General features: G+C 46.2%; 1 protein-coding gene across 1 annotated transcript in view; it reads left to right on the plus strand.

Moving 5' to 3' along the window:
- The window catches only part of MYO1E (myosin IE), a 177,578-nt gene that overhangs the window by 128,041 nt on the left and 30,434 nt on the right, over positions 1–19,103 (plus strand). Inside the window, exons 15-19 of the mRNA XM_084871309.1 lie at positions 44–129; positions 2,079–2,160; positions 8,528–8,634; positions 13,959–14,057; positions 16,859–17,003. Coding sequence (XP_084727435.1) covers positions 44–129; positions 2,079–2,160; positions 8,528–8,634; positions 13,959–14,057; positions 16,859–17,003 — 519 coding nt within the window. The remainder of the gene's footprint in view (positions 1–43; positions 130–2,078; positions 2,161–8,527; positions 8,635–13,958; positions 14,058–16,858; positions 17,004–19,103) is intronic.

Below are 19,103 nucleotides of genomic sequence, written 5' to 3' on the forward strand. Positions count from 1 at the left end.
ATACTTAAAAGATAAAATTGGATTTCCTCCCGTTTTTTAACAGGTATCCTATGACATGGATGGCTTTTGTGAAAGGAACCGTGACGTGCTTTTTATGGATCTCATAGAGCTTATGCAGAGCAGTGAGCTGTAAGTGTGTTTCCTCTTATCTGACATGGGATGTGGGTTTGATCAGATTTTCAATATGAAACTTGTGGAGTGGTCAGCATTTCATTTCTTTCAGCTGGTGGGTCTGGGTTATCACTAGACAGTTTGGTTTCTCAAAATAGCTTTTTTTTTTTATCTAGTCTCAGCCCCACCCTTGTAGCCCTGACACTTCTCACCCCCAAATTCCAAGTGCCATCTACATGCCATTCAGGACCCCTAGCTTCATCAGTTTCAACACTATTATCAGGGAGAGGTGGCCATCCTGGCTTAGGTTGGGATGGCCATGTCTGACCACCTAAGAGTGGAATAGTCTGCTTCTGATACTTTGCTCTTGGAACATCATCCCAATAATTTTTTGTGGTTACTCGTATTTTTAATGGCTTAAAAAGACCCAAGTTAACCTGAGTCCCTGAAGGTTGTGGGAAATGGCTCCAAAATTCTGAGAGGGACAAGTCAAGAGGGATTTCCTCAGAGATCCATTTTCGCCCAAGACCCTGTCTGAGCTATAGAGTCAGAAGCAGTAGAGGCTTCCTCCTTGCAAGCTGCTGGAGCTTTCCAGACCATCCTGCTGAGTCCTTTCCTCCCCTCTCCTCTGTGAAGGGTTCCAAAATCCTAGGTAACAGATATGGGACATAATGTACATGATCAGAGCTGCACATGCCAGGCAAGTACCGCAGTGTTCCAAATTCACAATTTTAGAGCTGCCTCAAGTCATAGCTGTTCCGTTAGTCCCTGTTACTTAATCAAGGTTAACTTCCTTACTCCACAGCAGCAAGCCTGAAATTTTTCTAAGGAAGGCCCCATTACAATGAAAGCAAAAACCAGTATCCTTTTCAGGCCCTGGCCAGCTGTGTTCTGCTCCATTTAACTCTCTTCCCTTTCCCCCAGCCTCCCACTCCTCCCCGGCCCTCATCTCCACATGCCTGCACTTCCTTGCACTCACACCTCCCCACTTTGGAGATTCTGAATTTCTTTTCATTTGAAAACACATAAAATCTCTTAATAGGGCAGGGGAGCCAGGAGCCCTGTTGGTAGGTTTTATAACAGCCAGGTGCAGACAAGCTTCTAGAGGGCTGTTGTTGTTTTGTCTACAGTACTAAAATTACTGCCAAGTATGAGAGCTACCAATGCTTCCATGTACACTCTTATCCTGTAGACATGGTCCGTTGTTTATTAAACACATTTCCTACAACAATCCATAATTGTGTCTGATCCATTTAAAAATAGATTATAGGATTTCTAGAAAAGTCAAGATGCCAAAGAGCCATTCAGAAGGAATTGAATTTGAGTTGTCCCATTGCTCATTTATGTGAATCACTTTACTCACCGAGTCAGTGAATATTTATTGAGCACCTACTGTGTACCAGGCTATGTGCCAGACAGAAGGGGCACTGCAGTGTCTAAGACATGCTGGCATCTAATAAGCAAAGGCCACTGATGCTGTGAAATAGACTGCAGGGTGTGGGACAGCCCCCCCATGACCCCCAACAAAAAATTATCCAACCCTGAATCCCAGATATCGATAGTGCTTTAGAGCAAAGCAGACCTGCATTGCATCCAGGAAATGTGTGCAAGTCCCTGAGCCCTGGTCTGTCTGTCTGATCCTAACTCAGCAAACCCACACTGTGCCGGGTCCTGCTGTCAGGGTGCACCTTGATGCCAGTAAGTAGAGGGATTCAAAAGACAGAATTTTATGATTCACTTTCAGGTTTGAACTCCAAAATGCTTATACTTTAGAATTTTTTTCTGTCTTTTGTGTTCTGTTTGTTTTTTTGTCTGTTGCTTGTTTCCCCGGGCCACATCTTGATGGATTGTGCTTTGAGTCAGATGGCCTTTCTGTAGCCGAGGTCACATGCTCCTCTCTCCATTCCCCGAGGAAGCAGGCTTTCAGCCCCCTCTGATTGCTAATCCATTCTCTTCTCCTTTTCCAGACCTTTTATAAAGTCTTTATTTCCGGAAAATCTGCAAGCTGACAAGAAAGGGCGCCCAACTACTGCCGGAAGCAAAATAAAGGTTTGTGCTATTCGGGGAAGTTTTATAGATTCCTATAAGAGGCAGGGTTTTTTAGGGGTTGTGAACGGCACCCCTGAGCCAGGATGAGGTCAGTGTGATTAACTGGCTGCCTACAGATGCCCAGAAGTAGTGTCGCTGCCTGAGCAGAGGTCGCAGGATGCAAGCTGAGTTTGACTTGGCTGCACTGAAACCCCCGATGGATATTAAGTACCTCAGAGCTTAACAGTCAGCAGATGATAATCAGCTACTTTCTAAGAGGAAACGGCCTTAAACTGAACCTGGAAGAATTCGCATTAAACTATGAGATAAATTTTATGACTCAGAGCCACATTATGAATTTTGATGACCATTTTCCAGACCAGAACCCAAAACTTACCAATTATGGAACTTTATGTACTTGAAATTCTGCTGGGTCTAACAGGGGCAATTCGTCCACCTCCCCGGATCTTGGGGGGCCCCTTCTTTCTGAGAATTATAGGCACATCTGGCCCTGTGGCATCTCCAAGTCAGAAGGAATTCTTTCTTTTTTTATGTTTTATTGATTTTTTACAGAGAGGAAGAGACAGGGATAGCGAGTTAGAAACATCGATGAGAGAGAATCATCGATCAGCCACCTCCTGCACATCCCCCACTGGGGATGTGCCCACAACCATGCCCTTGACCGGAATCAAACTTGGGACCCTTCCGTCTGTAGGCCGACGCTCTATCCACTGAGCCAAACCGGTTTCGGCAGGAATTCTTTGTGTGTGTGTGTTTTTAATTGATTTTTAGTGAAAGAGAAAGGGAGAGGGAGAAACATCTGTGTGAGAGTGAAACATCAATCAGCTGCCTCCTGCACACCCCCTATAGGGGATAGAACCCATAACCCCAGGCATGTAGCCTACACAGGAATCAAGTCCATAACCTTTCGGTGCACAGGTCATCACCCAACCAGCTGAGCCACACGGACAGGGTCGGAGGAAATTCTTATTGTGTTTCTTGGGAGCCTTTTGTTATCTGAGCCAATGTGTGACAAATTTAAAGGTTGTGTAAAACTTAATCACTTAATCATGTGATTCTCTGAGAAATAGTCACTAACCTGTTTTTAAATCATATCAGTTGTTAGAAATAAGGTGAGCCGCAAAACAAGGGGTCCTGGTAGAACACAAACCATACTCGGGAGCCAGGCAGCAAGGCAAATATCTTTACTCCTGCAGGAGGGTGCGCTCACACACAGGGTCTGGCAACTCTGAGCAGGCGGTCCGCTCGGGGCCTTATTCCTGATGTCCGCCACCTGTCCCTCCCTCTTGATTGGTCATAGCTTAGGCTCACATTCTTATTCGGTTGACTATAATAATTTAAAGGAAAAAGGGGAGGCATTGACCTTTGTCATTTCAAAATGGTGGTTGCCTAAACTCCCTTCTTTGACAGAAAAGATTACTTGTTTATTCTCACATCAGTTAAAGACATTTTTTTAAAAATCATACCAGTGCCCTAGCCAGTTTGGCTCAGTGGATAGGGCGTCGGCCTGTGGGCTGAAGGGTCCCAGGTTTGATTCCGATCAAGAGCACATGCCTGGGTTGCGGGCTGGGTCCCTGGTGGGGGGCATTTAGGAGACAGCCAATCAGTGACTCTCATCATTGATATTTCTCTCTCACTCTCCCTCTTCCTTCCTCTCTGAAAGCAATAAAAATATATTTTTATAAAAATAAATCATACCAGTGAAGGCCACCCCAGTTTTGTAAGTGATGGGATCACCAAGTGATGAACAGCAGGGTTCCAGGGTTCCATTGCTGTGTGAGAGCTGGAAGTTCCCTAGACTCTCAGTGCCTCTGTTGCCTTAGCTGTAACATGGAGCTCTTTATCTCAAGGGGCACTGTGTTCATTAAATTCAGTAATCCATGTGGGGCATTGAGCACACTGCCTGAAACAATAAATGCAAAATGTGTGTTCTTTCCTATTACATTATGCTCTGCCAGCCCCTCCTTGTAGGCCATGCTTATTCTTCTCTGCTTAATGTTGTGGGCACTTCTATGTATGTGCTGGGTCCTGCCTAGACTGTCCATTCCCCCTCAGTCTTTGTGTGTCCAAGTCCTACATGTCCTCCTCACAGTGTCCTCCAGGATTGACCCCAGCCTCATGGGCACCGGCAAGAGCATTAGCTTTGTTGCCTTATCTGTACATTGGAGCTCTTAGTACTCATTTCATGGGGTACTGTGTTCATTAAATTCAATAATCCATGTAGGGTATTTAGCACACTGCCTGAAACAAAGGAACCCATCGCCCATGGGAAGATTCCAGTCAAGGGTACAGTCCTCTGGGATTAGGGACAATCCTGTTCAAAGAACTGGAGAAATCGGAATCTCTGGATTGAGTTCCCTGGAGCAGAGCATGGAGGGCAGAGAGCAGATGCAATTCCCCAGAGGCCCCAGATATTAATGTCTCATGAAGCCTCTGACTCATGCCTTCACTTCAATGATGAGGATTCGCTCTGGGCTGGAAAAGCTAGTCACAAGACTATCACATTCAGATCCAAGGGGCCGGGATCGTCAAGGTTGCAGTGGCTCACTTTCAAGCGCTCTAGATTCTCAGTGGAGCTTATTTCCTACAAAAAGGAGGGTGGGGTTAAGGGTTTTTTTTTAATCTTGGAAGACTTGGCTCCTTTTCCTTCATGTTCTTGTCTAGTTGAACGCTCAAAATTGCCACCTTCTGGCTGCACTCACAATGTTCAGGATATCAAGGTTTGCAAGGATTGCTATTGTCTGGGGTGGTCAGCCTGAAGTCAGCGAGCTTATCCAGTAAGGACTTACTAGTGCTAGGCGTATTCTCACCCCCAGTAATACCCTCCTGGGTGGACTGTGGCACCTATGATTGTCCGATGCTCTGCCTCCACCTACTCCCTGTTTTCTACATCCCCTCTGAGACAGCGATGGCTCTATTTCTTATAACTTCCATACCCACCATATTTTGCTGCTAATAACTATTATCTTCATGATATCTCTGAGATGTAAGGATTTAAAGGGACCCTGAGTTCCTTGGAAGAAAAATTAAATTTAAGGTAGTTTCAGTGTTGGGCATTCTGTTGTATTCTGATTCTTTAAAACTTAAAACTGATCTATAGGATTTAATTATTGATAACAGACTATGTGTTTGGTGAGCACTCCCATTATCTTGTTTATAAGTAAGAGTGTTCTATATTTAATAACATGACGCTGATGCGTCACTAAATTCTACATCATGGCTGGAAGTGACCAACTTTGAAATGAGAGCCAAAGATTGATGCCATAGGAAATGGACTGGACCGTAGCTGCATCTAATGACATGTGGCCTCCAAAGGCATTATGTGACGGATGCAAGCACCATGCAGTGATTGGATTGGTTGACTTTTACCACCTATTCCAACCTTTCCATTAAGACAGTGGTCAGCAAACTGCGGCTCGCGCGCCACATGCGGCTTTTTGGCCCCTTGAGTGTGGCTCTTCCACAAAATATCACGTGCCAGCACGCAAGTACAGTGCGATTGAAACTTCGTGGCCCATGCGCAGAAGTCGGTTTTCGGCTCTCAAAAGAAAGTTCAATCGTTGTACTGTTGATATTTGGCTCTGTTGACTGATGAGTTTGCCGACCACTGCATTAAGATATCAGAGATCTTCTAGTACAGCCTACTTAGTGTGTAGATGGGGAAACTGAGACCCAGAGAAATTTAGGGATCTGTCCTGTAGCTTACAAGTCACAAAGCAAGGACCCCAACTCAGGCTTGCTAATCGTCTGTGCTGAGGGTACACAAGGAGCTTCTGCCCTCAGCCTTTCTCACTGTCCTGTCTGCAGATTTTGCCTGGAGCTTCTATTGGGCAAGTGCCTTTGGTAGTTCATGGATTCGTGGACTGGTCTTGCCTGGAGTCAGGGTAAATCCAGTTCCTGCTCCCCCCTCACCACTTCAGGGGGCATCTAAGGTTGACTCACAGTAGATTCAGGATAATTTTAATGGTTAAGATGGATTCCTGTTAGATAAAATGGGTTATCCCACAACCCAAAGGCTCTGTCTAATTAATCCTGGCTTAATTCCTTTCACATCACACTAAGTTCCCCCATACCTTCCTCAGGAAGGCAGGGTAGCTTTGTGGTTAATAATCAGACTTGGTAGCTCACAGACTCGGGTTCAAGCCTCAACTCTGTTGCTTACTAATTGTGTCATTTTGAGCAATACTTTACTTAAGGCCCCACTTTCTCATCTGAAAAATGGGAAGAAGAATAATAGAGGCTACCTCTTAGGACAGTAAGGCATGAGTGAGAAAATCCATGTGTCTAGCCCATGACGCATATTCAGTATTGTTAGCCATTGCTATTTTGAGCTAGAGAGAACTATGTCAGGTGGCACTGAAACTTTGTCACACTTGCCCCTGTGTTTTCTTACACTACGGTGGAAAGAAAAGAAGCCATTACATGCTTAGGACTAAAGAGTCAGCCAAGCTATTTTTTGAAATTAAAAAGTTTTAATTAAGCCATATCCAGTTTGGCTCAGTGGTTAGAGCATCAGCCTGCAGACTCAAGGGTCCCAGTTCAATTCTGGTCAAGGGCATGTACCTTGCTTGCAGGCACATACCCAGTAGGGGGTGTGCAGGAGGCAGCTGATCGATGTTTCTAACTCTCTATCCCTCTCCCTTCCTCTCTGTAAAAAATCAATAAGATATATATTTTTAAAAATAAGTTTTAATTAAATTTTTTTTAAAATCAAAATTAAAGAGTTTGGGGACTTAAAAAAAAAAAAGCTTTGTTAAAGCAGTCCCTCCCCAGCTTCCCCTTATGTGTTGCAAAGACCGTCAGCTCTGTTCTCGAGTACTGTCTATATCAGAGGCCATTCATCTCTTCCTCACAGGGCTTAACTTTGGTCCTGTAACCTGTGCAGCTTCGTCCTTGGCTCCCAGCACCCCACAGAATGCTACATTCCGCACATCTGAGCAGAGAGCTTGATTCAGGAGTGGGCATCTTGCTTTGAATACACCCAAGGGATTTTCTCATGGGTTTCAGGTTTCCCGAACCCATGAAAACAGAAAAGCCCTAATTGAGAGAGGGTTGTCTACTACAGGCACATCCCGTCTGCTGACTTTGTAATGGTTTTCTGGCTTCCGAGACCCCTTTTCTCAATTTCCCTTCAGAGGTTTTCTCTCTTCATACTGATTTGCCTGGAGGGGGAATTTGCATGCCTGCCCCGTTCTGGGACACTCAGGGCGAGCTTAGCCGGTGATGGTGGTGGTGTTGGTGGTGGTGGTGGTGCTGCTGCTGCTGGTGGTGGTGATGGTGGTGGTGGTGGTGTCGGGCAGTGGTGTGGATGCTGATGTGGGCTCTGCTCCTGTGTCTTCAAACTACATTCATGATACTTATGACTTGAAATACTTCACCAGCAATGTCAGCGTTATGTGGCTTTTCCTGCTTAAACCCAGGTCCACTGGGTACCCCAGTGCATGGGCGGTGAGAGCCAACTTCATGTTGACTCTGAGCTTCGTGAAGGTGGAAGTTGCCGCGCAGACAAAGGGCTCAGAGGCTGCAGGGCTGTAAAGGGGCATGTGAGGAGGAAGGGAGTGGGGTGGCATATAAAAGGTCTCTAAGTTCCGGGATTTTGTGGATCTCACACCGTTGACTATGAATTTCCATCCCCTTACAAGATGATGCTTTCTTGGTTGTGTTGCCAGAAAAGAAAATACGAGGGGGGGGGGGGGGTGTTGATTATTAATCCTTGCAAATAGTTTGCCTCTCCACCCCTCCTTCCAAAAAATTGAAGACAATGTACTTGTAAAAATAACTTAGTTTGTTAATAACTGGCATGCTTTCTTGTTTCTCATTTTAAAAGTATTATGTGAAGCCAAAACCGGTTTGGCTCAATGAATGGAGCGTCTGTCGGCGGACTGAAAGGTCCCAGGTTCGATTCCGGTCAAGAGCATGTACTTTGGTTGCGAGTACATCCCCAGTAGTGGGTGTGCAGGAGGCAGCTGATCGATGATTCTCTCATCGATGTTTCTAACTCTCTATCCCTCTCTCTTCCTCTCTGTAAAAAAAATCAATAAAATATATATTTTAAAAAAATTGTATGTCAACATTTTTGCTTGGTTGTTTGGTTGGTTGGTTGGTTGATTTTATTAACTGTACTAAAAAGGCCTAGTTGCTTTCAAAATTCTAATTTCAAACCCATTTGAGAGTAAAAATCATCGTTAAAGTCAGTAGAGCTTTAGGAAGATGTGTTGGGCCTGAGTCAAGCCTAATGAACAGATTGTCATGAAGATTGATTTCCAGCTGTATATTTCCACTCTCCGGTTTCACGGGTCTCCTTTGAAAGCTGGTCTGCTTCGGAGAAAGTCCCGTGTTTCTAACTGATGTTATTCTTCCTCTCTAGAAACAAGCCAATGACCTTGTGAGCACCCTGATGAAATGTACACCTCACTACATCCGCTGCATAAAACCAAACGAAACCAAGAAGCCCAGGGACTGGGAGGAGAGCAGGTATGTGAAGGCAGTGGGCGCAGAGGGCCCCGCCAGTTTCCGGGGCCTGGGCCCATCCCCTCTTGCCCTCCACCAAAAGCAGAGCCGTTTAGATGACCGTCAGATGTGTTTCATGTCCTTGTATCTTTAACTTTTCAGAACAAAGACTATATATATAAATATTCCCCCCCCCCCCCCGCCCCTGCCTTTTCCTAAAATGTTAGCAGTGTCATTCGGTTCAGAATTAGCCATTTATAATGTTTATCTTGGCTAGTCTGGGGGCAGATAGGAAAAAAAAACAAAAACCACCCTTCATACCACAGAGTCAGGATAGTTTTAAAATTAGTCTGAGGCTCTGTGTAGACATTCCTAGCACACTCAGCTCCTCATCGGCACCCACAGGATGTGGCCTAGAATGCTTAGCTCTGGGTTGAAAGTGAAGGTCCAAACAGCTGGTTAAAAAGCCACCCCTCGTTTACTGTTGCTCATGAGGATGCTGGGGACACCCTCCAGCTCCTGTCATCCCCCCCACCCCGACTGTGTTGATGGTCAGAGTGACCCTGAGAGGGAACACACCCGAAGATGAGTGGAGCACAAGGATGCGGTGAGCCCAATCCTGCCTGACTCCTGAGAAAGCCACTCACTATCCGGCCCACAGCTGGCACGTGGGGGAATGGCCTATGCAGATGGAATCAGGGTGTTGAGTAGGAAAATAACTAGAGAATAGTTTTTGCATCCATCTCGAGGACCCAGGCACACATTCCCAAGAGGCCTGACCCAGGTCCATATGAACATGGGAGGCAGAACTGGGGAGAGACCTTGTGGGTGGTGTGGACTACAGAGGACCCGTCACTGTTGTCCTCTGGACTAGGACATACCTTTTTTCTTTACTCTCTTGGAAAAAAGTAGATAGACTCTTAGGTATCAAGTGACTTAAAGTTAAACATGAACAGGAAGACCAGGATTAAAAGTCACAGCTGCTCATTACTTCCTCTGAGAGACGGGTGTAGGTCCGTTTCCCACTCTGTCGGCCAGATCCTTTCTAGCCCCCGGCAGACAGATAATACTTAATCCTTTGGGTACGTTCCGTGCCATTGAGTGGGCTCTGACTCCTGGTGACCCTGTGAATGAGTGATGCCCACAGTGTCCTGTCCTCAGCAGCCCTGCTCAGCTCTGGGAGACTCCTGGCTGGCTTCCCTTATGGAGTCCAAGAATGTGCATTTTTAAGACGCTCCCAGGTGATGCTGGTGATGGTGGGCCAGGCATTATATTTTGAGGACAGCTGGCTGAGAGCCAAGGACCAGATTGGGATTTCAAAGAACTGTGCTCCAGTGCTGGCCTAAGTGAGACACTTAATCTCAGTCTTCAGTTTCTTCCTCTTTAAACTAAGGGTCAATCAGAATGGAATCTCCTATAGTCTGACAGGTGAACGCTCCCAGGTCTGTTCCCCGGGTCTGTCCACCTGCCTCTGCCTGTCCCCATGTCACTCCTATGCTCCCTGTCCTGTTCACCCGCATACACACCTCATTCATGCACATGTGCACACGGTAGAAGTGTGGTGTCATAGGCAACCTCGGAAATAAATTATGTGAGTCTAGAGGTAAGACTAATGGGTGCTTCAGTCCACCAATCTCCCCCACTTCAGATTTCATCCGGCTTCCCTTCTCCAGCCCTTCCCAACAAACATAATCTTAAACAAACAGAATCATAATCCCGCTCACCCTGCAAATGCAATGCCTCCCCAGCACACCACCCCTTACCCCACACATCAAGGTCATAGAGCTTTAAGATCCTCTGCTGAAAGTCCCTCTAACATAAAGATTTTGCAATAGCTACTGGTTGGAGGTTCCCCAACCCTGACGCTACTGTCTCGTGAAATCCAAACTGATTCATTGGAGGATCAGAAAATGGAGAAGTTAGCTCAGTAAATCCTCGTAGAACTTCCTCATGCTGGATTGTTGTGTGTTTTTTTTAAATCACACCCCTTATTCAACTTGCCGCAGAGAACTTCATGACATACATTCAAAAAGTCCGCTGGTTTTAAGGACTCGGAAATATTTGTTGGTCCGGTGCTGATTTATATATTCACTAGGGTTGCTTCCTGGGGTCCCATCCCGGTTCAGGTTTCACTTCATCCGTGCGTGGGGCGTGCAGGGGCCCAGGAGAGGGCAGTGTGCTTTGCTGGCGGAGATGACACGGTCAGCTGAAACCCTTGGTGCATAGGGTTACTCATTCCACAGGTTGATGGGGTGTGGCTTATTTTTCTCCTCCTGTTGGAAATGTGTTTTTGTTTGGCTCTTGCAAAGCTGCCTGCCCTGGATTCTGAGTTGCTGCCCTCGCAGGGTTCTCAGGCCTTGACCTACTTGTGTTAATGGCCAAAGACATTCAGGACGTGGACTGCCCTGCCTCCCTGAGGGAGGAGCGGCACAGCGCAGGGACAAGTGGGCATCGGCAGCCGGGCTGGTGTTTACTGGGAAGGCGACAGCACCCAGGGACATGCAAAAATGAAGTCGGATGCTTTGATTACATGAAATCTTAAGCATTACAAAATTTCCTAAACTGATTGTATTGTTAGAGAAAAGGTCTATGAGAGATTTCCTGGTGATGGAAGTTAAAACGAAGGAAACAATGTTTTAACCTAATGACATTTTAAGCATTACTACATTTGCTAGCCTGCTTGTCCTGTTAGAGAAAATATCTCTGAGAAACTTCCTGATGGTGGAAGTAAGCCATGGTTAACATGCAGTGACCCATGTTTCTACTTGAATCAATGGGCGATGCATTCCCTGCTTCTGAAGCTTGGGGAGATGCCACTTTTTTTTTTTTAATATGTTTTTATTGATTTCAGAGAGAGGATGGGAGAGGGAGAGAGAGATACATGGTTGGCTGCCTCCTGCACGCCCCCTACTGGGGATCGAGCCTGCAAACCTGGGCATATGCCCTGACTGGGAATCAAACCAGCCTGGGCTCATGGGTCAACACCCAACCACTGAGCCAGACCAGCTGGGCATGACACCAATATTTACGGAAAGCTCTTAAAATGAGCAACTGTCTCTAAACGGCAGCCTCTCGTGTGTTTCACTCAGTGCAGGAAAGGCCATTGGTGACTTTTAGATTTGGAGTACAGGCAAAAGGAAAATTACTTTCCTGAATCAGACTTCTTCCCCTTTACTTAAGCAGATATGTGTCCCCAATCAAATGTGGATATGAATTCTTTATATAAAGGGATTTAGTAAAGTTAGTTATCCTGAAGGGGCTGACATTTCTGGATGCTGGTGTGAGACAGGAAACATTTGAAACATCCCTCACTGTGTGGCCTCATCCTTCCCAGGACAGCCAGGGCTCTGCCCTTTTCCAACTTAATTTTCCCACCTCCTCTTCCCCACTCAGGACCCGGGCTCGCATCTCTGTGCCTTCGTTTTCACGGCCTTTCCCTCCTCTGCCTGATAAATTCCACTCAGCCTTCCAGCCCCAGCACATGTCACAGCTTCTGAGAATCCACTCACTATGAAAGCTTCCTTTCTTTCTCGATTCCCCTGTCCTGCTTTACCTGTGGTGGCTGTGACTACATTAAAATAATAAAAGCTTTTATGGCTCACACCAGGAGCTGGCTAAGTGCTCCTGGAATGTACCCAATAGGAAGCAAGAACCAACATCACTGTTCCCATCTTACAGAAGTGGAAACTGAGGCACGGAGGAGTTGCACAGTGGCAGGGGTGTCCCTGGCTCTTGGCCTCTGTGTCATCTGTGATGTGTCCAGCCGGCACCATCGCTAGCACCTTGCATAGCATGGGACATGGTGGCACCTCGTGGGTGTGGGGCTTTGTTGGAAATGGTGGGTTTCGTGAGAGCCTTGCTGGGGAGACAGCTGCGGGAACCGATGGGAAGTCGCAAGGAGCATGCTGCTCGCTGCCCTTCCTGCACAGCAGATCGTGAGGGGCCCATCGCCTTCATCTCAGTACCGTGGTCCCCAAATGTACTAAACGGGGGGAATGGAGAAATGCCTCCATGCCGCAGCACAATTCTGTCATCCATCTCAAAAGAAAGAGGAAATTTACTTTTTAGTTCTCATTTTCACATTTCCAAGTGTCTGCATTAAACCAGTCTGCACACTATTCAGCAAAGGCCCTATTTATCTCCCCAGAGGGGACCATCAGAAGCTGGTGTCCAGGCCCTAACCAGTTTGGCTCAGTGGATAGAGCATCAGCCTGCGGACTGAAAGGTCCCAGGTTGGATTCCAATCAAGGGCATGTACCTTGGTTGCGGGCACATCCCCAGTAAGAGGTCTGCAGTAAGAGATGTTTGACTCTCATTGATGTTTCTAACTCTCTATCCCTCTCTCTTCCTCTTTGTAAAAAATCAATAAAATATATTTCTTAAAAAGAAGAAGCAGCAGCAGCTAGTGTCCAGGATCTGTCCCTCGGCTTCCAGGACACTTTGCTGTCTGGGGTGGGAGGAGGTCATATTTCTTAGGCTCGAGCACCACCCAGACGCTCCGGGCCCACTGAAGCAGACTCCAGGCGCAGAGACGGGCACGGGGCCTGTGTCGTCCTAGTCCTACCCTGCCCCCGTTTCCCAAAATACACTGCCAGCGCTTGGCTATTACAAAACTGCACTGAAAGTATAATTTACATACATTTTAGAACATTTTTAACTTAGACATTTGAAATTAATAGTTTTATATGCCCTATCTTGCCTCATATTATATTTTAAAAACCTAAAAGGGTAATCTCATTACCTGTAGCGTCACTATCAAACTTAATGTTGATAACAAAGGCAGCTCTAGTGTCATTTAATTCAAGTTCTTTCCTTTTGCCTTTTGAAAAACAGATATTTTTGTTCACAACCTGGGCGATAGGTATATGGCTTTTTTTTTTTTTTTAATATATTTTATTGATTTTGTACAGAGAGGAAGGGAGAGAGATAGAGAGTTAGGAACATCGATGAGAGAGAGTCATCGATCAGCTGCCTCTTGCACACCCCCTACTGGGGATATGCCCGCAACCAAGGTACATGCCCTTGACCGGAATCGAACCCGGGACCTTTCAGTCCCCAAGCCGATGCTCTATCCATTGAGCCAAACCGGTCCCGGCGGTATATGGCTTTTTGTACTATCTTTTAAAATAGCTATGTAATGTCTCTTTTGTAATTGCTGTATTTCTTAACAAAATATTTTTAAATTAATATTCTATAGCCTGAGGGTGAGCTCAGACTTGAACTCTGTACGCTGTAGTCTTTGTAGTATGTTTCCCTGCATCTTTGATGTGGGGGTCGTGGGGCTGGTGGGTAGGAGAGCGGGTGGGAGAATTGTCCAGTGATGCCCTGCCTCCCTGTCTCCTTTCTAGGGTAAAGCACCAAGTGGAATACCTGGGTCTGAAAGAAAACATTCGAGTGAGAAGAGCTGGGTATGCCTATCGGCGCATCTTCAAAAAATTCCTGCAAAGGTAATGAGCTGCCACTTTGTTTTAAATAGGTTTACTGAGATATAACTCACATACCGTGCAATTCACCCACTAACAGTATACAATTCACCAGCTTTTACTATACAGAGTTGTGCCTTCATCACCCCCGTTAGCTTTAGAACATTTTCCTCACCCCAAAAAGAAGTCCCACTTCCCTAGTTGTCAACCCCCAATTAGGAGACACTGCTTTCTGTCCCTGTAGATTTGCCTGTTCTGGGCATTGCATATAAATGGAGTCATACAACATGTGTCCTTTGTGTCTGGCGTCTTTCAGGTAGCGTAATGTGGGTTTTCAGTTTGGTTTTGTTTTTAAATATATATATATTTCAGAGAGGAAGGGAGCGGGAGAGAGAGAGAGAGAAACATCAATGATGAGAGAGAATCCGCCTGCAACCTGGGCATGTGCCCAGACCAAGAATCAAACCGTGACCTCCTGGTTCATAGGTCAGTGCTCAACCACTAAGTCACACTGGCCGGGTGAAAGATATTTTTAATTCAAACGTCATGTAACAAAGGGTGTCAGGCTGAAGTAGAGCTTAGTTGTATGAAATCCAGCACATCTAGCAAAGTAATTTTCCTCCAGGGCTGTTTCCTGTGCCGTGAGGTTGGGGTGGCTGCCCTGCCATCATCTGTGCAGTCATTGGAGTGGGAGGCCAGGAGAGGCTTACCTCAGAGGTAGATCCTCTCATACAATAAAGCCTCATTGACTCTGTCCTCTCACATTCAAGTTTTTGATCATTTTGGTGGTGGATTAGACTAGGAATAAATTCACCCCCAAGTCTCTATAAATTAAAGGGACCATTCCGCCTATTGTGTAAGCAGCGCTGTATGAAAGGGAGTATGTGGGAGGCTGAGAAAATAAATTTGTAGAGCTCTTGCATTGTTGTAACAGCATCCCTTTGCTGGCAAAGAGCTGAGATGTTGATTATGAAAGGCTTTTTAACCAGGTCGGTAACACTAGCTTTGGCCCAAGTTTCTCAGCCTCAGCTACGGACATTTGGGCTGGGCGAGTCTTCATTGAGAGGGCCATCCTGTGCTTTGTAGGATGTTTAGCAACCTCCTTGGCCTCTACCCACTAGATGCCAATAGTGCGCCCGCCGCTCCCCCCTTCCTCTGTACCCCTTTCCTCGAGTTGTGACAACCAAAAACATATCCAGGCAATTACCTAATGTCCCAGGGAGGGGGTGGGAGTGGGGGCAAAGCCAGTTGCAAACCATAGCTTATATAATCTTTTACATTTTTGCAAAACTGCATTTTTACAAAATATTCTTTTCCAATTAAGAGAAAACAATTCAATGCAGAAAATAGTGAATGAAAAGTGTTTCCTCCATCTTTCCCTAATTCAGAAAAGCCTGCCATAATAATTTCAAAACATTTATAGTTTTATTCCTCAATATTTTTCCTATACTTAAAAACTTTGATCCTTGCAAATTCTCTCTGATTGGCATTACTATTGCAAAATATCAAATATTTTAAGCATCTAACCTTGATTTTTTTTTTTTTTTGAGAAATCAATTCTGAAAGACCTCCTTTCTTCCCTAATATTTAAAAACAAACAAACAAGCCAGAGAACCTGACTTCCATAAGCAATGCTGTGAGCTCTCAGCTCTTGGACGAGCAGGAAATCCACGCTGTCCTCACAGGAATGAAGCGAGCTGTGACATGACCTCCTTGGTTATGAGATTCCGACCTTTCTCAGGTGCCATGCTAGCTTCGTGAATCCATGCATGACACGTTCCTCTGCAGCTCACACAGAGTAGACATGGAGATGATCTATCCTAGGTGCCTCCCTTCTCAGCTCTTCTGCTGTGGGCTTTCCCATTAGAAGAGACAAATGGACAGCCCTGATTGTAAAAAGCAGGCTTTTTTGGTGTCATACTTCATGTGATTTGAGAAGACTAGGAGGATAATAAAATTTGGAAGGAAATTTATTTTTCAATAAAAAGTACATTTCTTAGTCTCCCACTCAAAAAAGCAGGCCATATGTGTCAATGGGCAGAGACAACGCAGTTTTCCATTAGATGTGTGAGTCTGGGATCCTGGTCATAACAGAGTCTTCCACTGACTGTCTCAACATATGATCCTCTGTGAACCATTTCCTACCGTCACTCTCTCCGCGGCTGAGAGAAAAGGCTTTGTGTATAGAGTTATTTTCTAGGTGTCCACAGAAAGGCTGCCCACTGAGAAAAAGAAAGTGACTAAAGGGAAAGGATGTGTTAATACCCAGCACAACTATCCACATGTGCATGCATGATACACCTTGGGAAGGAAGCCCACAGGTCTAAACAGACCAGTGGTTCAGACCCTACCCAGAGCTTAAAAAAGAGGGTCCCAGGTTTGATTCTGGCCAAGGACACATGCCCAGGTTTCAGGGGGGGGGGGGGGGGGCGGTGTGCAGGAGGCAGCCAATCAATGATTCTCTCTCGTCATGGATGTTTCTATGTCTCTCCCTCTCCCTTCCCCTCTAAAAACAATAAAGAAATATATTAGAGACAGAGAGAGAGAGGGAGGGAGGAAGGAAGGGGGAAAAGGGAATGAGGGAGGGGAGGGCAGTGGAGGAGGGAAAGGGAAGGAAAAGTAGATTTTAAGCAGAGTATTACCATGAAAATGGCCAGATAGGGAGGGAGGAGGACATATCCCAGACCCAGTGGACTTTGCAGCTGTCGAGATCCATCCCTAAGCCTTAAACGGTGGTGAATGGATCGCCTGGACCCAGCAACACCAGGTGCGTTTGGGGGCCGTGCAGTCCGGGCCTGATCCTTCTCTCCCCATTACCCTCACAGGTACGCCATTCTGACCAAAGCCACCTGGCCCTCGTGGAGAGGAGACGAGAAGCAAGGTGTCCTCCACCTGCTGCAGTCCGTCAACATGGACAGCGACCAGTTCCAGCTCGGGAGGAGCAAAGTGTTCATCAAAGCGCCCGAGTCTGTGAGTACACGCCGACCCCTCCCACAGCACTGCTGGCCTCCTTTTCTCGTCCTTGGGCTCGTGCCTGAACGTAGTCTCCTCCAAGGTCTTCCTTCGCTCCCAATCTAAGCATGGGTCATTCCCATACCCCTGCTCCCTCATAGCCTTCAGAGCACTCAACACGTACAGAAATGTACCATCATGTCACAGTTTCTTTTCTTACTTAGTGTCTCTGTCCGTCCTAGATGGGCATCTCCTTGAGGCCAGTACTCCTGCCTGCTCTGTATGCCCCTGTGTCCTCGAGGCCTGGCATAAAAAGCAGCTCATGGCAGGTGCCCACTCATGGTTTATCGTGTCCAACAGTGTCTGAGCTAAAAGGGGCTTCTTTGTCCCACCACAAGGCTTAGCTAAACCCAGGTCCTCACCTGGGTTAACAGCAAACAGCCCCAGGCTTCCTCTTAGCAGGTGGAGCAGGGCTTGGGGGTGAGAGCAGAGGCATCTGGAAGACCAGGAGAGAGACGGAGAGGAGATGAATAGAAAGGAGGAGAAATCTCCGGGTCTATAGAGAATCAGTATTTGCCTATAAGGAATTCAAACAATTTTGCAATTCATAAACTTATCTTTCCTGGTCGCTGGGAGCCCAGTGAGTGTCCATAAGAGATTCTCTGTGGAGCAGAGCCCCTCCGCTCTGGCCGGTGAGCGCTGGGTGGTGGGATGGAGCATTGCTTTTTACATTGGAGAGAACCTGCTGGAACTAGCCAGGTTTGGCATCAACGTTTCTCCAGATTCCTAGAACAGTCACAAGACTGCATTTCAGGGGGCTGTGGTGAATGTGGCAAAATTACTTATTCAGTCGAAGGGAAGCTTGCCGTGTAGAGAACACGAGAACTCGCTGTGCTGGTAGCAATGGGAACACTTGACTTCAGTCAGGTCCTGGTCCAGCGGCGCGTTTTCTTCCTCTCTGGAAGGGAACCACGGCTGCTGTCCGGCCTGCCCCAGAGGACCAGCCTGACACCCACAGATGATAAGAGCTGTGAGTGAATGGCTTTATGAACCATAAAGGTATTAAATAAATAAATGGCACACATCAATAGGGCCCTTTTATGAAAAGTTTGTGGTAGCATTTTCCCCTCTTGAGTTATTTGTAGCTTCCCAGTGACTTCATTTCCAAATATAAAATGAAAATGTTGTGTCATGCACCATTAGGCAACCCACAGAGCAGTTCCTGTTCTTTCTAAAACGGGGTGGGTGATTGATCAGGACAATGCAGAGCCCCTCTGTGGGCTCATGCCCGCTTTTACTCTTTCCACTTGTTCAATGTTCACGTATAATTAAAACAGCCTCAAGAGTTTGCATACTCTTTTTTTTTTTTTTTTTTTTCTGATTCAGTAGAGCTTTGGGGTTTTCGTTCCAAAATCAAGATTTATTTTTGGTTTTCCTTTTCCTTACCTTCCTCCCAGTTGCTTTATCATCACCACTTGGCTCTTCTTTTCCCATCTATTCATGCTCACACACACACGGGCACACACACACACACACACACACACACACACACGGGCACACACACACACACACACACACACACGGGCACACACACACACACACACACACACACACACGGGCACACACACACACACACACACACACACACTCCATCACCACCACTCTCCTCCCCACCACTCATCCGCCCACAGTGAGCCCTAACATTGCAAATGTTTGTACAAAATATTGGTTTTTGAAAGTCCACTTGGTGATGTTTTTTTGCTTGCCTTGTACAGTGAATGTGCTGAATATACGAAATAGCCATTTGTTTTAAGAACCCACAGGAGCCATCAGGCACCACAGGGTTTGGTTTTGCTTATTTGTTACATGTGTCTGCGATTGGGGGTTTCTGTTTTTGTTTTTTCTCTCTCTCTCTTTTTTCCTTCAACTTCCCTGACTTCGAACCCAGGCGGCCTTTGAAAAGAACCTAAAACGCAGCTAATCTTTGAAACAGTCTATTGGACGTGGGGAATCGGTTGCCTCCCCATCCTTTCTGAGTCACGGTGTATTTTCTCCGGCGCTCCCAGAATAGTTCTGGGAGAGAAGAAATCAAGACTTACACAAAAACCCAACACACAA

The sequence above is a fragment of the Pipistrellus hanaki genome, assembly GCF_964339955.1.
Source record: "Pipistrellus hanaki genome assembly, chromosome: 1".
NCBI classification, from domain to species: domain Eukaryota; kingdom Metazoa; phylum Chordata; class Mammalia; order Chiroptera; family Vespertilionidae; genus Pipistrellus; species Pipistrellus hanaki.